Source organism: Carlito syrichta, unplaced genomic scaffold (genome assembly GCF_000164805.1).
Source record: "Carlito syrichta isolate Samal-C Ts95f unplaced genomic scaffold, Tarsius_syrichta-2.0.1 Scaffold76130, whole genome shotgun sequence".
Classification (NCBI taxonomy): Eukaryota; Metazoa; Chordata; class Mammalia; order Primates; family Tarsiidae; genus Carlito; species Carlito syrichta.
The window spans coordinates 101,663-125,462 of NW_007020226.1; the positions used below are offsets into that span (position 1 = coordinate 101,663).

The 23,800-nt window shown below is 39.2% G+C and overlaps 1 protein-coding gene across 3 annotated transcripts in view; it reads right to left on the reverse strand.

Annotated features, from left to right (window-relative positions):
- Positions 1–1,557: 1,557 nt before the first annotated feature.
- The window catches only part of ATL2 (atlastin GTPase 2), a 35,553-nt gene continuing 13,310 nt past the window's right edge, over positions 1,558–23,800 (reverse strand). The window contains exons 2-14 of one of the 3 annotated variants that reach the window (XR_002481690.1): positions 18,410–18,544; positions 18,057–18,161; positions 14,724–14,774; positions 14,368–14,424; positions 12,776–12,868; positions 9,772–9,910; positions 8,803–8,930; positions 7,376–7,432; positions 6,372–6,443; positions 5,285–5,716; positions 3,864–3,878; positions 3,534–3,766; positions 3,198–3,275 (exon numbers count right to left, since the gene is read on the reverse strand). Coding sequence is in view for 2 of the 3 variants with exons in the window: in XM_021710194.1 (XP_021565869.1) it covers positions 3,659–3,766; positions 3,864–3,878; positions 5,285–5,716; positions 6,372–6,443; positions 7,376–7,432; positions 8,803–8,930; positions 9,772–9,910; positions 12,776–12,868; positions 14,368–14,424; positions 14,724–14,774; positions 18,057–18,161; positions 18,410–18,544 (1,392 nt within the window). In the remaining variant the exon portion in view is untranslated. Of the gene's footprint in view, positions 3,767–3,863; positions 3,879–5,284; positions 5,717–6,371; positions 6,444–7,375; positions 7,433–8,802; positions 8,931–9,771; positions 9,911–12,775; positions 12,869–14,367; positions 14,425–14,723; positions 14,775–18,056; positions 18,162–18,409; positions 18,545–23,800 lie in introns of all 3 variants that reach the window. The other 2 variants (XM_021710194.1, XM_021710200.1) reach the window with 2 other exon arrangements.

Below are 23,800 nucleotides of genomic sequence, written 5' to 3' on the forward strand. Positions count from 1 at the left end.
GAAGCATGTTAAGGGCAGCCAATTCCTCAGTCTAACTTCCAGCAAAATGCAAAGCTGCAGGGAAAGAGTTCCTAGGATCTAATGTAAGACTTAAGTAAAGGCTAAGGATGGTGGCTCACACCTGTAAACCCAGCACTTTGGGAGGCTGAGGGGTTCGAGACCGGCCTAGGCAACATAGCAAGACCTTGTCTCTTGGGGGGAAAAAAAGAAAAATTACCCAGGTGTGGGGGCACACGCCTGCCATCCCAGTTACTCGGGAGGCTGAGGTAGAAGGATCACCTAAGCCCAGGCGGTCATGGCTACAGTGTGCCGTGATCATACTATTGCATTCCAGTCTGGGCGACAGAGTGAGACTCTGACTCAAAAAACCAAAATACTTAAGTTAGAGACAATAGCGGTTCTCTGTGCTGCTTGTGAAAGCCCCAACTTGGCCGTTGGACCATGAGCTGACAACTGGTAGATTCCCAACATTAAATTCTCTTTATGGCAGAGGCTCCAGACAGAACCCAAGTAAGACAGTCAATGGCCGAGAAAACTCCGGCCAAGCGAGAAGATGGCTGCCGGAGCACAGCTGCCAGTGACTCTGGCGGTATTTACCTCGCCCATGACCATGACACAAACAGGAAAGTACTAAGGAGTGCAGACCCATCCAGTCAAGTCAGGGTGGGAACTCAGGCCATGGATTTTCAGGCTGAAGCCTAAAAGCGTGCAGCAGACGTAGGCAACCCACACTAGAAGATAAGTAGCTAGCCAACAAAAGGTCTGTTGCCTGGCTAACCAGCTACAAAGCTGCGTTCTGAGAGGCATCGGGATGTACACACGCAGAGGTCACCACCACAGTGTTTTCGAAATTATACAGTATATTTTAATAAGCTCTTAATCAAGTCCAGACACTTTTTAAAAATCCTGCAGCAACAAAATAACAGCACTCATGCCAATAACTTGAGTCTCAGCTTAATTCAAGCACAATGAAACAAGCCCACCTCAGAGTTCTCTGAAAATATAACCCTCAAAAGTGAAATACTGCTATTTGAGTCTACAAATAGAATATTTTCAACGAAGCATGGATGACTAGTGAGTTATCTTCACGAGAAACAAATAGGGCACATAAATTGCCCCTTTCGTAAAAGTAAATTCTCTGTGTCTTAAATAGAAAGATAAATCATTTGTGATTGAGAAAAATCTGCATTTCTTTTCAAAAAACCGAACTTGTAACACAGACTCTAAAAACTGTAGAAAATACACTAACCCCAAAGTCGTTACTTCAATCCAGTGTTGTGCTTGTCTTTAATCCCTTTTACTGCTTCTAGTCTAACTATGTTGAGTCTCCAACTGAAGCAGCAAGTGCTTTCTTGAGTCCTGTAGAGAATTACATCTTCTTTCCAACAAGAAATACTAAGAAATCCAATGGTCTAGATTCCACAACTCTTTTTTTTTTTTAAGTCAGTCTTTAATTTCAAAAATTCGCTATACAACAAACTTTTTATTTTTTCATTCATTAAAAACAGCCCACAGCATTCATAAAACAGGATGGTAAAAGAAATAAAGAGAGACAACTTTTCAGGTGGATTCTTTATGTTTAAGAACAGATGAGTAGGCAGCAACTTAATACAGACAGAAACAAATACAATCCATATAAAAACAGGATTTGAATGGGAGTGGAAGGAAAAATGTATCAACCAAAGTAAATTTAGAGCTTTCATGCATGCAACTCAACATCTGAATTTTCTTTGCCTTAAAAAAAAAATCATAAAGACTACAAATGTACTGAATAAATGCTAGTCTTACATATGCCACACAAAGAGAGAGAGAGAGAGAGAGAGAGAGAGCAAGAGAGAAATGAATAAACCTCCATCTGCACTTAGGCTAATCATAAGTTCTCCCTTACAAAGAAAGAAACAGGAAAATAAACTTTGTACAAGCTTAGCTTCAAGGCACTATACCTTAGAGCTCTCAGCTTGGGTGTTTCCTGCTCATGCTCTTTTCAGCAAAAACAAATATGGTTTATGTAGTGGAACAAATACTTGAAGAATTCCTTAAAGAAGAATCACAAGTTTCATCTTATATATACAACAAATTTTTAATTATGTACTGAAAATAAATTACAGGAAATAACTTTAAAATGCAACAGAGGACAAAGTCACAATAAACATTCCCATTGAATTCCCTTGGGGGGGTGAGATTGCAGTGCTCAAGGAAGATAAATATCACAAATATATCAAAAACTTCAAATTGTCTATGCATTCACACACTGACGTGAGCCACAAACATTCCTTTCACAGGGACTGTACTTAACCTACCACAGGACCAGATTTTGCCATAAACTACAAAACTTTTAATACAAAATTGTATTTATATATTTATAATTCATATACATGCCCTATTTGTGACTTTAGAAAATAAAAGCTACACACTGTTCAGACACTCTTGACTCATAGCTGTAGGCAACATTTTGGATGGAATTTCTCCCCCAATAAAATTAATGGCATATTTTATGTACATGAAGGCTAAACTGCTAAAAGACAGTTCAGTTTCCCAGATATGCATCTCCTTTTAGGGCAGGGTTATAAATTTAAAAAGGCAAAACAAATGTACACCTCAGAATGACTTTCTCAGCTACAAGAGTTGTCATGTAATTTCTGTGAAGTTTCTGACACATGCATTTATGTAATACTGGTATTGAAGGCAGTAAAGCAATATATTCTTTTAAAGTAGTGGCTCAATAAAGGCTTCATTGTCATTCCGATCTGATTCTTGACACAGCGATTCATAGCTTCTCTACAAATTAAATTTCAATGGGACACTGTGTTAAAGAGACTCTAAATAGATTTCTTAAAATATTTCCCTGAAATATCCTTTTACATAAGACAGATTTCTCTAACATTAGATTAAGAAAAAAGAAACGAAAGAATTAAACATGGCACAAATGCGCATGAAAAACTAACGCTCCTCAGCCCACATGCAGGTCTCGGAGTCATGAAAAGAATGCTTAAAACCAACCAGCAATTTCACACTCTGTGGCAGCCATCTGTGAAGCCAGTTACACTAAACTACTTCTACAGTTGATTGTAAACTTTGGTTTATTTTTATTTGAGTTCTCATTGTACAGCAAGCATGAGAGAGAGAGAGAGTGGAGTCCGTGAGGAGATGAACTGTCAGTCTGTCTTTAACCGGGCATGATGCGACGCCTGGTCAGTCAGGCCTGCTTTGATAGAGTTTGTGACAGACTGCCTTATGTTTTCCTCCATCAAATTATCACCCAGGGGCTTCAATACCTGTGGTATGAGAAATGTGCAAAACAAACAAAAACATGAGGTAAAAAAAGAGTTACATATAAAAATAGATATAAAAATTCAATTCAAAGCAATGATGAAAATAACCAGGAATATGGGAAATAAAAAGACGCTTCTCCCAAAACAAAAAGTTATGACACTACAAATAATACAGTTAGACACTGTGTAACGCAACAAAAACTACTTTCCTCTTACTCAAACCATTTACAATTCCTATGAGATGGATGTGCAATTCCATACCCTATATGCAGCATCAAATCTGGTATGTATACAGCATTATGCAGACCGGCCCAGACGGTCCTGCTTATTGTCCTACATGTGTAAGTGTGAACACTTCAGATAGAGAAAAAAATTAAAAATACTGTCTAATTTTTCTTCTTGTTATTGTTGGATGACAGTCTCTGTCGCTGTGCTGATGAAAGAGCACGATGAACCATTCGACGTCTAGTGACTTCAAACAGTTTGGAAAACACCTAAAACACGGAGTGATTCGTTAGGAGGGTGACTCAGAGTGCCTCAAAGCTACAGAGCTTAAGACTATACGAATTTGAGACTTGGATTGTTTCTCACCTTCCTGGGACTCCTCTGAAGCAAAAGAAAAGAGAAATGCAAAGACATTTAGACAAGGTTTGTTGACACAGCACCGACCTCCTCTGACTAGTGATCACCTTACCTCAGCTAGACTGAAATGACCTTACACCTTGCATTTAACTGTTTTGCAATAATGGTGCCTCTACAATCCTACCACCAGTGCAGTAGAGGAGGCGAATATTTTTCGGAAGAAGACATCATACAATGCCTGAAAATCATGTTGCAGAAAATTAGTGGTCCAAAGCTTTAAAGTAGTTTACATCTTTTTAAAAAGTGAGGTTGCAATAATCCACCTTCTAGGAGAAGATAGCAAAGAAACATAGTGTGATTTTAAGAGGGAAAAATGTAAATTTAACTAATATCCAAACAAACTTCCAAATCAGATTTGAGTAGAGAAATTTCTCTAAAATTAACATCACGGGGCACTTTATAAAATAACGACATTATTACAAGAAAAGTCAATATCCAATCAAATTTCTTTTTTTAAAAAAAACTGTCTTCAGTTTTTGAATTTAAAACCCAAAAAAGCATGAACCTACTATCCTAAATCCTCAAGTAGGCTCAATGCTTCATGAGCACAGAAACGACACCTGAAAATGCCAATTACAACACTCATCAATATAACTTCAGCTTTCACTCTGGTCCTTGACAAGATGTTCAAGTATTTCATGATGATCATTTTAGTGACATCCTTAAGTGGAATTTTCCATCCACAGGTGATTCCAGCACACACGTGGCAGACATATAGAATGGCTTTCCTTGGTAGACACCTGCTGGGCAAGAGTTCACAGCCTGAGTTTGAATTCTGGTTTGAGGTCAAAGATGATGAGGAAGCGCTGGTTCTCCGCTTGCTGTCTTTTTCTCTGTTCAACAGCATTTCACAGTCCAGAGGTTAAGGTCTCTTCAGTGAGAAATCCCTTCAGGAGGGTTCCTTGGTACATCAGGAAGGCACCACTAACTTCACAGAAGGCAGCGGAGACCTGTCTGCCATCCAGTCATCTTCCTGCACGGTTTCTTGCCTACACTGCTTTCCAAAAGCATTACATTTCCAAATTTCTCCTCCTTACCTTCAAAATCATTCACTGATTATATTTTCCTTTCTCAAAGAAATAAAAAATCATTAGAGGCTCTAGTCCTGACCACTGTCTGGGATAACCAGGTCTACAACTTAGAATCTATCCAGAGAATATCAAAGATTTAGGCCAAACACAGTACACTAGGATTATGACTTTAAAGAAAAAAGCTTTCCAATTCATACAGATGCTACATACAAGCAAAGCAGAAACGTCCATCTGACACCATCCTCATATAAAGGAAAAGTAGGGGTGCAAATACTGCAGCAGGTGGGGAGTGGGGAAAATGAGGATTAGTCACTGAAAAACCAAAAGATAGATACCAACCTGTTCCCACAGTGTTTCAGCAATCTGATCAATCATTGTTCCAATTTCTCTGAACTCCCCAGAGTATTTAACATATGCCCAAGTACAAAGGGATGTCAGTGCTAACCCCATGACAAGGTTACACAAGACAGCTATAGAGTTTAGGCCGATGAAGCCAGTCAGTCCTGAGATGATGTACATAGCAAACATGACCGCAAACAGTGTGGCAGGGGTACGAGCAGCATAGAAGATATTTTTGCCATCATTGTGCTTTATAAAATTTGCATAGGTTTCTTCGATTTCAGCTTCAAGCTGGTCCTGATAACGACGGCAGAACTCATCTCCACCCATTTTTTTTACAGAACGAAACTGCTTAATCGCCACTTCTTTGAGGTCCAAGTGTTTTCGCTCCAGATCTGAAGGTGCAATGTAAGGCTTGTCCCCACCACATACCTGTAGAGACAGGATCACAGAATTATGTGCTAGGAACAAGAAACACTTGCAAGAAATTCCCTATGCACAATTTTTAGTCTCGGAAAGGCAAACCACACAGTTCAGTTTTAAGCTTAGTTATAATACCTCACCGCTAATCATAACCTTTTTATTTCTCAGATGTTGAACTTCTCAACCAAAATAACCTCCCAAATATGACTGCCATACCTATAAAACGGAAGACAAAAAAACTTCCATGGCACTCTGTACCTGCCGCCTTCACTTGACCCACCAGTGCACCATCAAGGTGTGCAAGGTTGCTGGTAAAAGAGTGGGTAAAATCTAGCACTCTACACATGAATCTTCATGCTTGAGCAAGCTTAGTGCTGTCAACCTTAAGCTAATGTGACTAACATCACAGGTTACTAATAATAGCACTCTGAATCACGTGTCAGAAAACATGACAGCACAGTTTATGTAATAACTCAGCACCTGAATCCTGCACTTTCATCATGTGAATTATTTTTTTACGGCTTATTTCCAGCAGAGATCATACAGGGGAACTGGGGGATGAAGTAACATGACAATCCATATGCAGCACAAATCAGCTCAAATATTTTAAATATAAGAATCTTCTACCCCACTCCAGCAACCAATGTAGATTTTAGCCACAAACCTGTTCCATATTTTTGCAATAGATATCTCTTGCTCCTGCTACTGCAGCAAGATTATTGGCTTCAGCTGTTGCCTAAAAAATAAAAAGTACTAGTGTTAGGCAAAACACACTAAATTATGTTCAATAAACAAGTCTAAAAATGAACCAGAGAAAATAGCAACTTGTGGCTTTCCTTTTCTGCGGAAGGGAACATTGGCATAAAGGATGTGCTAAGTACTTCTAATAGGACCGCCTGCCTAATTCTGTTTTGTTCAGGTTGATGTCAAAGTGGGTTTGTAGAAAATGCTACATATGCTCAGGAAACGGACAGAGATGAACAGATATAATCTTAAAGTATGCTGAATTTCCAGGTGCCAGGAGTTAAGAATTACCCACATGGCGCACGCGCGCTCTCTCTCTCTCTCTCTCTCTCTCTCGTAATCAAGTCTTACAAAAAGACATTTTCAAACCCACAGAACACTTACTGCATGAGTTTTATTAGAAAATACTGTTTAATCTGCTATGAAACTGAGAAACTGCCCAAAGTTGTAAATTTTTAAAGCTATGAATAGGCTAAAATAGCACTGTCCCAAAAGAACACCACTTTAAAAAGAAAAAACAGAGAGAGAGAGAGAGAGAAAGCCTAAATTCACTAGAGGCAAGTAAAAACAAGCCTTAATAATAAGTCTCAAATAATACTTGTTGTCAAAGGCCAGGAAAGGGCAGCAGCTTTGCTCGGAGGGGCCCACATGAAGCCACCTGACGCAGCAGGATGTTCCTACACGTACAGCTTCTGAAGAGAAGGTACTGAGGACTCTTATTTCTGGTGGCTATACCTGTGCAAGGCCTGCAATCTGCAGTTACAAAACATCATACAGAGACCTTAAGACCATGGCACATATGGCCTTAAATATATAAAATGTATCTGCATGCAAAAAAGTACCTCCTCCCATTACCAGCACCTATCTCTCTAAAGCACGTTCTCCTTATAAATACGTATACACAATACATCTCTCTCTCTCTACCTGAAGCATGGACTTTGGATGCGGAAGTTCCTCTCCTTGATAAATTTTAATGTAAGCCTAAAAAGAGAAAAGATTCATTATATTGGTGAGTTTTGTAATTAGGTTCTACATCCCCAAAGACAGAAAAATCATTAAATATAAAAATAATTCACACCATTAAAAGAAAATCTAAGCTTTAAAAATCACAGACTTTGAGTTGGAGTCTCACTCTGTCACCCAGGTTGGAGTGCAGTACCACGGTAACAGCTCACCTCAGGCTCAACCTCCTGAACAGGCGATGTTTCCGCCTCAGCCTCCCAAGTAGCTGGGACTACAGGCATGCCCCACCACACCCGGCTAATTTTCTGTACTTTTGGTAGTGTTTTCTATGTTGCCTAGGCAGATCTCAAACACCTGGGCTCAAGCAATCCTCTTGCCTCAGTCTCCCAAAGTGCTGGGATTACATGCATGAGCCACAGAGCCTTGCTTAAAAATCAAACTCTTTTGTTCCAACAAAGTGAACCCTATTCTCAATATTATTTATATGTTACTAAATAATATCCTAGAGATATGTTGCTAACATAACTCCAACTTGTATAAAAGTTAAATCTCATATTTCAAGTTATATATAATACACCATCTACTTTATGAAAAGAAGTCCATAATTCTCCCCTACTGCCAATGTTTCAAACAGATGTTTAAAAAATTTTAATCCATTATTTACTTTGACCAGCTTAAATTATAATTTAACTTAATAAAAAATTACCTAATTTGTGATTTAAGAATAAGAAGGAAAGATGAGTCTTTCACCTCGACTTTCTGCTGACGCAAAATTAATTCATAACTAAACAAAGACAAGATAAATGTGACCATCAAATACCCAATAAGTGAACAAAAACAAACTCCTAGTTAACTGTACTCTCCCTTTTTCACCTATTGATAACTACTATGAATAATACAACCTTCTAATGGTCTTGTTCTGGAAGGCAAATTATAAAAGACTAGAGAAAAATACAGGAAAAAAAATGTGAATAATACACTTGAACTTGGAAATCAGTATAGGTCTTTTCAGTGCTCTTATCAAGTCTCCAGAACTCTGAGGGAGTGTTTTTGTGAGAACTGGAGAGGCAGAACTAAGCTCCCAATTCCTATTCTTTGCAAATGACAGAGTGGTATTACAATATGATGACCAGCTCTTCTCTCCATATCAAAGACGGAGAAAAAGTAGAAAAATTCTGTAAGCAAGATCACTGTCTAGAAGACACAATTAGTCTGCTTTTAAATATCCTTAAATACTGATACACCCAATTCAAGGCAGAAGAATCAATTATAAAATGTTATTTTATTTTTTCCTCTGAAATAAAAACAAGCAATTGCCTGTACATTCAAATGAGTTTTACGTCAACTATGTTTCTATCTTAGACAAAGCCACTTAAGAGTTCACCTACCTTAAAATATTCTACAAGATCTCTACAAGTGACTTTAGATCCACTAATCTCTTTTTCTACCAAATTTTCAGGGGCCAGCAGCAATGGAATGAGATTTCGAAGCTCTCGTTTAAAGTCGTCATCAATATCTAGTGGACATGAAATTGATCAACATATTAGTTTTAAAAAAATTAAGTAAGTCCTCATTAGTGAGATTTCATAAAATTCTGTTTTATGAAGTAAGAGTACATGGTATCTATTACTTAAGTAGATTCATTTGGGGGTTGAAAGGCTCATCCAAACATGTCATATCACACAGGAAAAAATATAATCTCTCCTGTTCTGCAAGCCCATTTTCCCCATCTCCCAATAATTCCTCTAGCTCAAATAATAAGTAAAGCAATTTGTGGACAACTGAAACAAATTCCACAGTAGGTATTAACTAAAATATCCTTTTCTAAAGAGGCAAACAATTCATGAAGTTATATTAAATTTTACTACCAGATTTCATCTTTCCAGCCATGCTGTAAAAGTTTCGCCAATCAAGTCTTTTGTCATCATACTCACAAAAAAATTGTATTATCACCCCTGAACAAAGAGACTGAAATCTGACTGCATCGATACAGTAAAATGGTAAGGTCTTTTAGCAGACTGCAATCAGTTGACACACAGAAATGTTCCCAGCCTTTAGAATTTTCAGGACATCAGAGCTAAGCAACAGACCACAGTATAAAATTATCAGTATGCTAGATGGTCACAAACAAACCAATGGAAAGCTGAAGAGACAATACAGAGCATTATAACTATGTTAACATTGCATCCAAACCTCTTCCAATACAAGGCAGGAAATTTAAGGGGCCATTTTTTTTTTAATCTGTAGGTGTCATGAAGTCCATTTGGTCGAGTGTCAAATGAGTCATGTATTTTTTTTAAAAAACTTTCAGCTTCTGATAAGTAAATTCTGATTTTAACAAGAATGAGAATTCCCACCTTTCAATCTCCCATCAAAACTAGGATTAGTGGCAACTTTAAGACCAGGATGTGGCAACAGGAAGCAACCAAGATTTGAGAAACAATTGTGAATGTGTTTTCTCACATTCTGTAGCTCTTCGTGTTGATTTTGTTTTACCTGAGGGCAGAAGGAAACAGGGTGAAGTTGTAAACTGAAGAAAGAAACATGAAAACACACAAGCCAATGCTACTCCAGAGGAGTGTTTTTTGACAATACAAAAAGTTACTAAAGGCCATTTCTAACCACTTTGTTGAGGCTCCACATTTTCTTAAACCAAAAAAGATGTTTTGTTTTTTTCACCCTAAGTAAGCTGCTTGGAACAGCAAAAAATACAAATAATAATTGGTCATAATATCTAATATCTGAATAACAAGTTGTAGTTGTGACTTACATACCAGCAAATAAATCAAGAGTTTACCTTAAAGTACTTATAATGCCAAAACAAAACAAAAAAGCAAATTACCAATTTGCCTACAAATAAAAAGGTTAGTTTAGCCCTTGAGCAAAATGAGAGCTAAGTCTTTGGACTGCACTTTTTTTAATCTGTAGTTATTAAGTGCAATCCAAAGAACCCTAGAAATGAGTTAACATTACAGGGTTCCATGATGGTTGCTAGTTTACAGCAGAACGTGGCAAATGCTCAAATATATTTCGTGTGATTGAGTGAATGAACGTAGAAACACATGAGTAACTGCTTCAGGGTCAGCAGTTGGCCCCATGGCAATCACCTGGGATGACAAATTGTCTCCCACTAACCCTGTGGCAGAAAGGGGGGTTGGTAGCAGTTAAAGGTATTTCCTTTTGAAAGTCAAGCAACAAGCTCTAAAGACCTGCCAGGCCAGTTTTGTTTGAAAAAGCCAGATGGCCAAAGACTGATGGCTCTCATGGAAATGCAAAAAAGTAACTAATTCACAGACTTATCCAAAACCCCTCTTTTGAAGTTGACGGTTTACAACCCTGCTTACAGACCCTGCTGCCCTGCAGTTCCTGGAGACCATTTGTTCTTTGAAAAATCTGATTTTTCTGAACACCACGTTGTAAATTCCAAAAAAAAAAGAAAAAAAAATGTGTAGTTGCTCAACACGACCCCCTCCCTTACCTAAACGAAGATATAAAACCCCGCTTCTCCCGTTCTGCAGGGCTCGACCTGGAAGCATTAGCCCATCAAGTCTGCCGGGCTCGGCGTAATAAAATGCCACTTCCTATAACAGTTTCGGTGTGACAATCTCTCTGTCTCCCCGCTACAAGTTATCAAGAGTTTGAGAGGGGAAATTGCTAGGTATTTTCAGAAAGAAAAATCTTTTATTTATTTATCTAATTATTTTAAAGATGTGGGGTACAACTCAGGATTAGGTATACAAATGGTCATTGTACAGGTAACAGGTAAAGTTTGGGCCTGACTTTGGTCCCCACTTTGCCTGGTTTGAGATCAGGTACCCTTACTGATGGAGTGTCCCCCCATCCTCCAGAAAAATGTTAAACTTAGAAACATTTTGAATAACTACTCACTTATCCCAACTTAACTCACATAGTCTCCCAAAGACTCTTAAAAACCATTCTAACAAAACACACACTATCTGTTAATTAAAACCTGGAAACTACCTAAATCTCCATCAACAGCAGAACGAAAAAACTTGTCTATTCATCCAGTGGACCACTGTATAGCAATAAGAATATATGAACTAAACCATAAGCAACAATATAGATTAATCTCAGAAACATGATCTTGGGCAAAAAAAGCTAGACACAGATACATTCAGTATGTGACTCTATCCATGTACAAAAACCAAGTCTGTGAGAAATAAGGGTAGCGCTGAAGGTTTGGTGTTGGAGCATGTATGGAGGTGGGTGCTTCTAGATGCCTGCTACATGGCTATTGGTTATGTTCATTTGTACAAATTCATCACACTACACCCTTACGATTTGAGTAATTTTCTGAATACATGTATCAACTTCAACAAGAAATTTAAAAACCTTCTTGTCTTTGAGGTACATAATTTTGAGTTTAGTTAGTATGCCTGCTGGGCTTTGTGTTAATTTCTTTTAAACAAACCAGAAAAATCTCTGGATGACTCAAATTATCTCTCACAGTAGGGTCTGGAAATGCCTTTCAAATACTCCAAGAAAGAGGAATTAGTTTTAATTTCATTTCAAAAACAAAAAAAGAACACAGTACCCCAAGTCTTTAATGTGTTTGAGAAACAAAATTCATTATCCCATAGATGAGCAAAATCTTATTAATCAAGAGAGCACCCTCCTACTTATGAATGAAGGGATCTCTCCACATCTTTAGTGTACATGAGTAGATGGCTAGTCTGTGAGTATCTGATCTGCAGGTTTCTCGGAGTATTTCCACGGGAGAGTACCTTTGGGAATAGAGGCTCGTGAGCATGTTGGTGAGGTTATCACCAGGGTAAGGCATGTGCACAGAAGTCAGGTGTATTTAGGTCCTAGTCCCAATTATCAGTAACTGGTTAAGTGACCATAGGCAAGTCACTTTTCTGGACCCCAGTTTCATTATGCATTAAAAAGGCTGAACTAGATGATGCTAAAGATCCCTTTTCTAGCTCTACATGCTGTCACTGGGAAAGGACACATTCCTTTGAGAAGGTCTCCCATCATCTGGGTTCAATGTATGCACATGATCTAACCTGTCCCAATTGTTCAGAAGCTCAGTTGGCTCAGCGACACGTAAGCAATCTAAGAAAAGAAAAGAGTCCCTTTAAATGATTAGCTATTAAGTATTTATTTGTGTAGCAGAAAGTCGGCTCTGGAGAAAAATATAATACTTGGTCTATTGCCTTCTTTGACAGGAGTGAAACCAATGTACTTTTCCCCAACTATGTCCTGAGCCACCTGGGCTGTCTTTCAAGTTATGCTTTATTCTTGTGATGCAGACTGTAGTGTAAGCAGCAGTCTAAGCAGCCCACCCCTTCCCTGGCTCTGTGCTTACCCTCTCCTCTCTGGGAAACAAGGACTTACCTGCAATCTCTTTTCAAGAAACTGTTTGCCACCTTCCAAACCATATGAATGCTCATAAGGATAACTCCAATCTCGAATCAAAAACATTAATGTCTATACACAGGAGAGACAGAAATACTTTATTTTAAAATCTTATGAAAATCACAGCTTTAACAACTGAAGCCTCCCTTACTCTCCTAAACAATCATTACCAAAAGGGTCAGTAACCTACGGTCAGTACTGCTCATGGTTACGTCAATTTCATCACGCTACACCCTTACGACCTGAGTAATTTTCTGAACACATGTATCATATTTCAATAAGAAACTTAAAAGCCTTCTTGTCTTTGAGATACAACTTACCAAGCAATCGCCACCATTTGAGAACTTCACTGCACATGGGCAAAAGTCACCACAAGCAGCATGGGATTTTTTAAAGTGAACAAAATGGATATTCAGGACACAGGTTATAATTTTAAATCAGGATTAGAAAACTAGAAAACCAACTAATTCTCAATGACTAATCCTAAACTGATCATAGCTTTGGTGTCAAGCAAGCCATTTTCCCAGAATGTTTTAAGCATACAGGGTTAGGCTTCTCAACCCAGGCACTACTGACCCCCTGGGTCAGATAATTCTTAGTTGTGCTTGGCTGTCCTGCACATTGCAGGGTGTTGAACAGCATTTGTGCCTGTGTGTGTTAGATGCCAGTAGCATGAAGCTCCCCAACAACTACAACAACCAAAAATGTCTCCAGACATCAGCAAATGTCCCCTGGTGGCAAAATTACCCCAGTTCAGAAAAACCAACAGAGGTCAAATAGAGTATGTTTCAAATGAAACCAAATCTGCCCAACTATTTCATAAAAATGATCACCTGAGCCAGACCAGTCAGACAAGAGCAAGACAGAATCCATGTAAACCCCCTCGCAGTAACACTCAGTAGCAATGCTGTCACCTGGGAGGGACCTCACACACTGACGAGCAAACACAGTGGAGTCATGCTCCCCTACTGCAACTGCTGCTGACCAAGGAGTACTCATGGCAGCCTTATAAATTACACCTGCTTCAAAAAAATAAGTCATCTGAAACCAAAATAAGGAATAACACAACTAACTTCAACTTATACCACAAAAAAGAAATCTGGAACACTTTGTAGTTGTTTAATCACATATTTTAAAAAAAGGTGACATGACTGTCTTATACTTCCTGTTGTCTTAAGCTATAGAATTAAATAGCATCTAACTAAGAGAAACATTACCCCCTTAATCTACTTTGTAGTTGTTTAATCACATATTTTAAAAAAAGGTGACATGACTGTCTTATACTTCCTGTTGTCTTAAGCTATAGAATTAAATAGCATCTAACTAAGAGAAACATTACCCCCTTAATCTAAATGAAAGCATTAAGAAGCCTAGACCTACGTGTCCATTTCCCGTCTGTTAATACTACTGGTTAGTAAGGTGGTGATGACTCTACTGCAGGCTGGTTTCAACACTGAATCTGCTGCTAGAAATGAGTCTGCGTAATATCCCGATGTCACCAAAGTTACAAGCTGAAGTGGCTTGACACCTTCGCATGGGTAAATTTTGAAAATGTTAAAACACATATTTACCTGAAATGGTTTTTGGTAGATTTCTTCCATTGCGAGTCTTCCATACTCTGTAAATAACTATTAAATCAAGTTATTTAAAATAATGCTCCCAAAGAGACTGAAAGAAGACATGTGTAAAACTACTCTACGTCAAAGCACCAGATGTCAGAGCCTTTAAAATCATTTGAAAGCCAAGTAAAAGCACTGAATTTGCTAATGCACGAAGTATATATGAAACTTCTTCCAGTTAAGAAGTCGTATATCAGTTTAAATCCATATAACATTCAATCTTGTTAACATTATAGGCTTCTACATGTGAATTCACAATACAGTGAGAATTGAATTTTCAATACTTTGGCAATTTGAGACATACATACTTGCAAGTGTTGAAGATCATCTTCTTGAATATTCTGAGACAGATTATATACCTGTTAAAACAAAATTTATGTTTCTTTGGTGTTTTAATTTGAATACCTGGCTTGCATATAATTTTACTTGTGGAAAGGAAGGTTATTTTGTACTTTAGCACAAGTAAATCACCAGCTACAATTTCAACCAGTGGCACATGATCTTCTCTTTTCTCCTAACTATAGCAGTTAAGATAAAACATTAAGGAGGACGCAGTGGTGATAAAATATGTAAATATCATGAATACATGCATATTCATGGTCTAAAAGTAGTAGACATTTTTTAAAGTATACTATATAGTAAGTTTCTTTTTCTCCTTCTCAAAGTTCTTTAATATTATGACATGATCATTTTTAAAAAGTGAAGGTTGTCTCCACAATCATTTTTCTAAGTCAGTGAACATGAGGGCAATAGCTCTACAAAGGTAAATTCCTCCCTGGTAACCAGAGCACGCATTCATTCATTCAGTGGTGCCTCAGTTACCACTGACTTTAATGTGGTTCCTTTTTTTTTTTTTTAACTCAGTCTTCACAATATGAGAATGTCACCAGCCCATGGAAGCTAAAACAGTAGGTGGCACTCTTGCTCTTTCTAGAATTTCTAGGAGGCTTCCCATAGACCAGAGCTGATACACGAAGGTCAAAGTTTCCTCAGGAAAGGGAGATTTTTGTCCAGTAATTCTGAGACAGGTCTTCAGAAGGTAATCTAGGTTACTACAGGAGAAAAGTGGTCACCAACAGATATCACCTCTGCTAAGAAATAACTTCTATCTGAGTACACAGAGTTCCTCCAAAGTTAGAACAATTTGTTCTCACAATGATTAAGTGATAATCTGGTCACACCACTTGGAGGTCAAGAATATAAATAGTCAGTATAGGCCAGCAAGCCTGAAATGATATTCTCAGCTACTGATTAATTCCAAACAAGGTATTTAAAAAGTAATTAATGCCTGGCTCGGTGGCTCAGCCTGTAATCCCGCACCTTTGGGAGGCTGAGGTGAGTGGATCGCCCAAGTCCGTGAGTTCACAACCCGCTTGGGCAACTTGGCGAGACCTCATCTCTACAATAAATCAAAAATTAACCGGGTGTGGTAGCGTGCGCCTGTAGTTCCAGCTACTTGGAAGGCTAAGGCGGAAGGATCACTGGAGCCCAGCAGGTCGAGGCTGCAGTGGCCGGGAGCGGTCACTGTACTCCAGTCTAGGCAACAGAGTGAGACTTCGACTCAAAAAAAAAAAAGTAATTAATGACTGAGATGATTAAACTTTAGATTTAAATGTATAACCTGATGGGAAGACAAACTATTCTCACCCAATTGGGTTTAGCTTGTAAAAAACAGGTCCGGATCCTTTCAATCAGGGTAGGTTGCAAACCAGAGAGAGGCGGGACTTGTCATTAGGACATAGCACACTGCGCCTTGTACTTAATAGGTGCTTAATATATTATTTGTTGAAAGAATAAATGACCTGGAGATCAATCTGTCCTTGATCTATCCGCCAGATATTTTAAGTAAGGAAAGAAAACTAACCACAAAAGTCAAGAAGAAAACAATAATAAAGACCTTAATCTTCTTGGTTACGCATAGTTTACAGAGCACTTTTATATGCAATATCTCACTTAGATCGCATTTCTGACTGTACACAACCACCACATGGAGGACAGGCAAGATGGAGAAAGACCCTCATTTTACAGTTAAGAAAGTGGCTTTAGGTGGCTGTCCAAAACCAGGTCTCCTACTAACCAAAAGTTGAATAAATAAAGAAGACCAAGGGACAAATTTAGGACAGAGAACTCACTCCTCGTAACTTAAGGCAGGCCCTAGAGCCAGCTAACTTGAGGGTAGGTGCTATAATGTGATAATACAAACACAAAGAGATGGCTTCTGCTTGCCTCAAGAGAACTGCAGTTTTGCCATCTTGCAAGATCAGAGAAAAAAGACTTGGAAAGTCCCCAATAGCATCCCTTAGTGGGTAATAACAGATATCTCCAGCCCTTATAAGCTGAAGCCAGGCTGAAAGTTCTCTTCTTTTAGCTCATGTTAATATCTAACTTTCTTTCCTCTCTGATGGCTAAGTACTTCAAATTGAGGAAGGAGGGAAGAACTTAGAGAGACTTGTCATTATGTTCCAGACATTACTGGAAAGCATAACAAAAATTCGAAGACATTGAGACAGCATCACCTATGATCCGCCAGCAGTAAGAAAAACTTGGAAGAATCCCATAGCCATTAAAAAAAAATTTGCAAATACACTTCTGGATACACCACCACAAACTGGGCCTTATCAGCACACTTCAATAATTCACTTATTAGCCAGCGATGTTATCAACCAAGATGATCTCAGAGAAGAAAAAGTAAAGAAATACAAAAATGACATGTGGTGATTTAGCATATCAGCAAAGAGAAGACCTAGCAAGAGAACTTGATAGAACATTAATCACAATTAGAATACAAGTGAAAAACAAGAAGGTTTGTCCCTTTCTAGTTAAACCAGGTGCTATCAATACTTAGATTTGCTATATAAGCATTACTTAGGCTTCCTAAATTAAATACTTATGCTTTTATCTCCTTCAGTTAACCGAGTACGAGCTGTCACATATATTGAATAGAAAACTAAACTTCCAAGTTTAATTACTTGAGTTTTTTGTTTGCTTGGTTTAGTCAAACAAACCAAAATGTACTCTACCCTTTATTGTATCTGGCAGCCATCTGGATGATTTCAATTACTGATAACATGTAATATCTTTTTCTTCAAAAAAAAAGCATAGATTCTATAATGAAAAAACAGAGACTAGCTATTGGTTTACTGCTTCCTTTGTAACTATCCAAGTATGAAATTTCATATTGTGAGCCAGAATACCAAGCATGCAGATGTAAATAACCAGTAATAAATGCAACTAAGGCTGAGGCGGAAGGATCGCTGGAGCCCAGCAGATTGAGGCTGTGGTGGCTGGGAGCAGCCACTGCACTCCAGTCTGGGCGACAGAGTGACACTCCAACTCAAAAAAAAAGAAATGCAACTAGCTCTCTTTACTTTAATCCTTTTTTTCCCCTTCAACCAAAAGGCATTTTGCCAGGGTAAGGTGGCAGATGCCTATAGTCCCAACTCCTCTGGTGACTGAGGCAAAAGGACTGCTTAAGCCCAGAAGTTCAAAGCCACAGTGTGAATGATCACATCTGTAAACAGCCACAACACTCCAGGCCTTGGCAACATAGGGAAACCTCACCGCAAAAGAAAAAAATAAGTCGTCTTCAGGAGGGGTCAAAAGTAAGTGAACTCATAGTACCATTTAATCTCATGCCTCACCTGGACAGAGCTGGTCATAGTGCTCAGAGCAAACACCGTTGCACAGTCTTTGATAGTTGACTGGCTATCAAAGGCACCCTGGGTATCCATAAGCAGCACAGCAACCTAGAATTAAAGAGTTTAAGATACTTAGTAAAATATTCACTAGCATGACTACAGAATCAAATATAAAATGATAAATTTGAAAATCAGTAATTAAATCAAGAAAAGTACTTATGCTTCATACATTTAGACATAGTAACCCACGTGTTAAAGCTATCAGCTTTAATCGTTCTGTGTTGTTTTGATTTCTAAAGTAAAGACAGAAAGTAACCCAAGAAAAAAGTAGTAGAAAAGTATAAATAGAATTTTACTTTCGTTCCATTAGATCTGTCAATAACAAATACTTCATTCCAAACTTGTATGCCTGTTGTTTCTCTCTCACAACCACCTCGCCAGGTAAAGCCAGTCAACGGTTCATTGTTTCCACCAATCCAACTTTGAGAATCCTGTTGGAGTCAAGGATAAATGTAAAATAAAACACAAATAATTAAGAACTAAAAGAACCTAAGGAAATCACCCACTGTTTATTTTACAGATGAGGAAGCTAAGTCCAGAAAGATAAAATACACTGTGTAATATAAGTAGTTACAAAAACAGTCCCAAATCCCATGTGAGGCTGTGTCTTATAGACATGGTCTCCTCCAAACCTGAATCTTCTCAAATCAGTTCACACTACTACTCTTTAGGTTTCTGTAGTGGGGTCATACTCACTTTCACTCTCTAGGAAAATTTCCTAAAATGTTTTCAGCAAATCTTCTTGTACAGATAAGCAAAACTTAGTTCCACACAAAATTACTGTCAAAACAGCAATGCTCTGTTAAAATAGCTTATGAGAAGGAACCCCCCCCCCAAAAAGCATTTATTTTTTTGGAGGGCAGGCCCTTTGTAGTACAGGCTACCCCCGTTAGATAAGTATTCTTTAAGAACCCACTGGCTCCAGTGTACCAGCCAGTGTTGTGAGAGGCTATGTTCCACTTTGGGAAATTTTTTTTGGAGATTCTTTCAAGCGTTTGCACATTTCATGATGGGTGATTTACAAGTGCATCTGCCCACACTGTGCTGAGTGTTCAGCAGTTTTTTACCAGAAATAGCATGACCCCTATACCCCACTCTCCCTATTCACCTGATCTCGCCTCGAGGGACTTTTTGGTTTCCCCGATGAAAAAAGTCCTCAAAGGGCAACATTAGTGGAAGAGGTGAAACAAAAAAAAAAAAAATGACAGATGCACTAAAAAGCATCAAAATGGATGAATTCAAAAACTGTTTTGAGCAGTGGAAAAAGCATCTTGATAGGTGTATTGCATCAAATGGAGAGTACTTTGAAGATGACTAAAGTTTAAACATGTAAGAAGAGACAATTATTTATAAATAAATTCCCAGACTTTTTTGGGTTCCCTCACATATACTAAAATGCTTTCACGCTGCCTTAATTTTATCTTTAAAAAATAATCAACTCTAAAAATAACCCTAAGACTTGTCTGGAACCTGATTCAAACAATCCAATTATTATTATTATTATTTTAAAACCCTTTTCTGAAACCAACAGAGAAATGTGAACCCAGACTTGGTATCTCATTAGATTTTGTTAAACTGCAGTAATGATGATTGCTTGGTATGGGGAGGAAAGGGGAGAAAAAATCAGGGAGGGAATAGATAAAACAAGACCAGCAAAATGTTGGCAGGTATACTATTCTCTTCTCTTTTCATTATACTATTATTCTCTTTATTTTAGGGTCTGTTAAAAAATTTTTATAATAAATGTTTTAACTAGTACCATAGAGTTAAACTGTTATAATACTATGAAAGAATACAACAGTTACTATATCACAAGGTGATTTATCTGGGACATAATGAATATCTTTGGCAGAAATCAAGATCCCTATACTTTCAGTAAACTTAGAGTACATATATCCTTTATTCAACGTACGTCATAGGAAAAATTCCTGTTTCAGAAATGCTTCTAATAAGCTTGGTTATCTAGACCGAAGCAGACCACAAAGCCTAAAGTAGGAATGGCAAAAACATGTTTCAGGCAGTACCAATAATGGAGGAAGCAACTTACGAAAAGCAGATATGAAGTGGGGGAGAAGCCGGGCTCGGTGGCTCAGCCTGTAATCCCGCGCCTTTGGGAGGCTGAGGTGAGTGGATTGCCTGAGTCCGCAGGTTCGAGACCCGCCTGGGCAGGGGAGACCTCATCTCTACAATAAATCAAAAAATTAGCCAGGCGTGGTAGCGCGCGCCTGTAATTACGGCTACTCGGAAGGCTGAGGCGGAAGGATCGCCGGAGCCCAGCAGGTCGAGGCTGCGGTGGCCGGGAGCGGCCACTGCACTCCAGTCTGGGCGACAGAGTGAGACCCCAACTCAAAACAAAAAAATAAAAAGTGGGGGATAAAAGAGTATCATCCAAACCATCATCTAACACAGCCTTAAACTTCAACCATCTATAATTACTATTATTATTCCACAACACTCCCATCCTCAGGAGGCTACAAAAATCCTGTCAGTTACAAAACTCTCGTGGATTCCTTTTTTTTTTCTTTTTTTTTTTTCTGAGTTGGAGTCTCACTCTGTCGCCCAGACTGGAGTGCAGTGGCCGCTCCCAGTCACCGCAGCCTGTTGCTCAGGCTGGTCTCAAACTTCTGAGTTTAAGTGATCCTCTAGCCTCGGCCTCCCAAGTAGCTGAGATTAGAGGTGCACACCATTGTGCCTGGCTAATCTAGAGATTTTATTTGATTTTTTTATTTTTTTAGTTGAAGTCTCACTCTGTCACCAGGCTGGAGGGCAGTAGCATGCTCCCGGCCACCGCAGCCTCGACCTGCTGGGTTCCGGCGATCCTTCCGCCTCAGCCTTCCAAGTAGCTGGAACTACAGGCGCGTGCTACCACACCCGGCTGATTTTTTATTTATTGTAGAGATGGTCTCGAACCCGCAGGCTCAGGCAATCCACTCACCTCAGCCTCCCAAAGGCGTGGGATTACAGGCTGAGCCACCGAGCCCAGCTCCTTTATTTTTCTTCAGTTTGCAATACCTTCAACTTCAGGACCTCATCTCGGCTAGTTGCAAGGCTGCCACCTAGCACGACTCTACCCACAACAAACCAGTGAGACAGGTGTTTCAGGAATCACCCCTCACAGGAACTAAAGGAAAGATGCCCGACACACACACACACACACCTGGTCATCCTGCCCCTGGGCTGTATTTTGGATGTTCCACACTGGTCTGCTCCCATCTCCCTGCTCTATCCGCAAACCCATCCTCCCACGGTTGCTTAATTGTTATAAGAAATGCAATCATGCCACTGCCCTGCTGAAATCACCGGGGCTCCCCACTACTTGCTAGATCACCTGGAGATCTCCAGCATAACTGGTCAGCTCTAACTCTCTTTTCCTGATATTCCCCGCAGATCCCAACACACATTTCCCTGACTGTACCACACCAAAAAGGTCACCATGAAACTCCCACTTTCCTGCACTCTTAAAGCACTTACTGACACTGTACATAGTTACCTTTATATGGCTTTGCACTGCAGTTTTTGTGCGAGTCTCCTGAGAGTAAGGGCTGCATGCTCAACCTTTGTTTACCAAACTGCTCCTATCAAAGTGCCTTGCATTGTTACAAGTTCTCACACATGGCATCTCATTCCCCCACAATGTCATTAAAAAATCTGGTATTTTGTGTATTTATTATTTGTAAAAGTTGCAACCCACACAAGTAACTTAGAAGAATCTACCCTCAAGGGAATCCGCTTTCATTCTCCATCTTACATACCTCTAGCTTCTCTACAAGAATGCAAGGTCCACGAAGCACTTTTGTTTGTTACATTTCCATAAGCATTCCCAGCCCATAGAACATGGCCTGGCTTGTAGTAAGCATTCCAAAGAGTTGTTAAATACATGAAGAAATTTTAAAAATGTATAAGCTTCAATGTGCACCTTTTGAAGACGAGTAATAAACATAGAATACAACATTTTTATTATTTCTAGAAATAATACAATTACATGGAGAAGATAGTAAAAATAAACTTTTGAGAATACAGATGACTGAAATCATAAGCTTATCTGCTTGCTAAGCACCCCTTCTAAAGAAAGTTGGAAAAGTAGTGGTGTCACAGAAGAAACAACCTACCCACTAGGTATCATCTCTTCTTGGGTCATCCTGTAATGGGAATGCTACAAAAATACTAAGTTTATTAGTCGTCAAAGGACGAACGAAAAGATAAGACAGAGAACCCAATCAGAATTTTTCAAGACCTGAAGCATTCTATTAATTTCCCCATGATATTGAACACTGACAGCTTTCATAAAACACACTCAATCATTCATTCAGTAAATATTGACTGAGGCTGGGTACGGTGAGTCACGCCTATAATCCCAGCACTCTGGGAGGCTGAGGTGAGAGAACTGCCTGAGCCCAGGACTTTGAGACCAGCCTGGGCAACACGCAGAGACCTCGTCTTTACAGTAAATCAAAAAATTAGCCGAGATGGTGACATGTGTCTGTAGCCCCAGCTACCTGGAAGGCTGAGGCAGAAGGATTGCCTGAGCCCGGGAGGTCAAGGCTGTGGTAGCCATGATAATGCTACTGTACTCCAGCCTGGGCGACAGTGAAACTGACTCAAAAAAAGTAAAACTTCATTGAACTTCTACCCTGGGCCACCAATCACTGTTCTGGGGATACAGCAGGGAAGAACAAACATTCTAGCAGGTGCTAGAGGCAACCTCACTGATAGCAGACCCCATTTGCTGTCATAATTTACTGAAGGCAAACCTAACCATTTTTTAAAAAACACTAATCTGGCACCATTATTACTATGGAGAAAAAGAAGCCCCAAAACTCAAAAGTCCAAAAGTAACCTTATTCCTCCCAGAAAATAAATACAAAATCTTACAGAATAAACCTCAATTGCAAAAGACAACCCAAAATCATCTAAACTGGAAGTATAGTCAGTGAATAAACACAACCCTTGCCAAAAAGAGTTACCCTTGTGATATATTCATCAGCAATAAAGAAGCCCTACCTACTCTAAATAGCAATAAATTCACATTTCACCAAGGGAAAGGGAGTATTTCCCTAGCAACAGAGCGAAACAACAGCTACAGATACTGTAGACAAAGGGCTGGTGGTCCGGCCTGGCCTCCAGGTATCAAAGCACACACACTCCCTGTCTGCAGACAAGCTGGACTGGCTGGAAGAGTGAAGACCTTCCAGAAGCCATAACCCATCACTGCTAGGTGTAAAAGGAGTAAAATGGGATGAAATGAAGATCCAAGTGGCATTAACCTGCTAGGGAAGACCCCAGCCAGCTGCCAGGCATTCCCCACAAAAACCACCACACATGAAAATCTTCATCTGTATAAACCGCTACTTATTCAGGAAACAGGTTATTAACACTCACCACCAGAACTGGCAGAATGAGTACTAGACACATTCTGCCCATCAATCATAATGGGTATTTTCATTTGAATATGTGAGAACACTCTGCAAGTCCTGGAACAAATTATGACACTTTTGACTCTAAAATAGTTAAAAACTGTCTAACAGCTCATCTGCCCCCATGCCCCTCTCCTGCCAGCTCCTCCCTTCTGGGGCTGAACAAATCAGTGACATTATGACTGACCCAACTTACAAACCCACAGAAAGGACAACTCTAGCGACTTAGGTACAAGCTGAAGAGGAATTCTGCAATTTTTTAAAAAAAGGCTC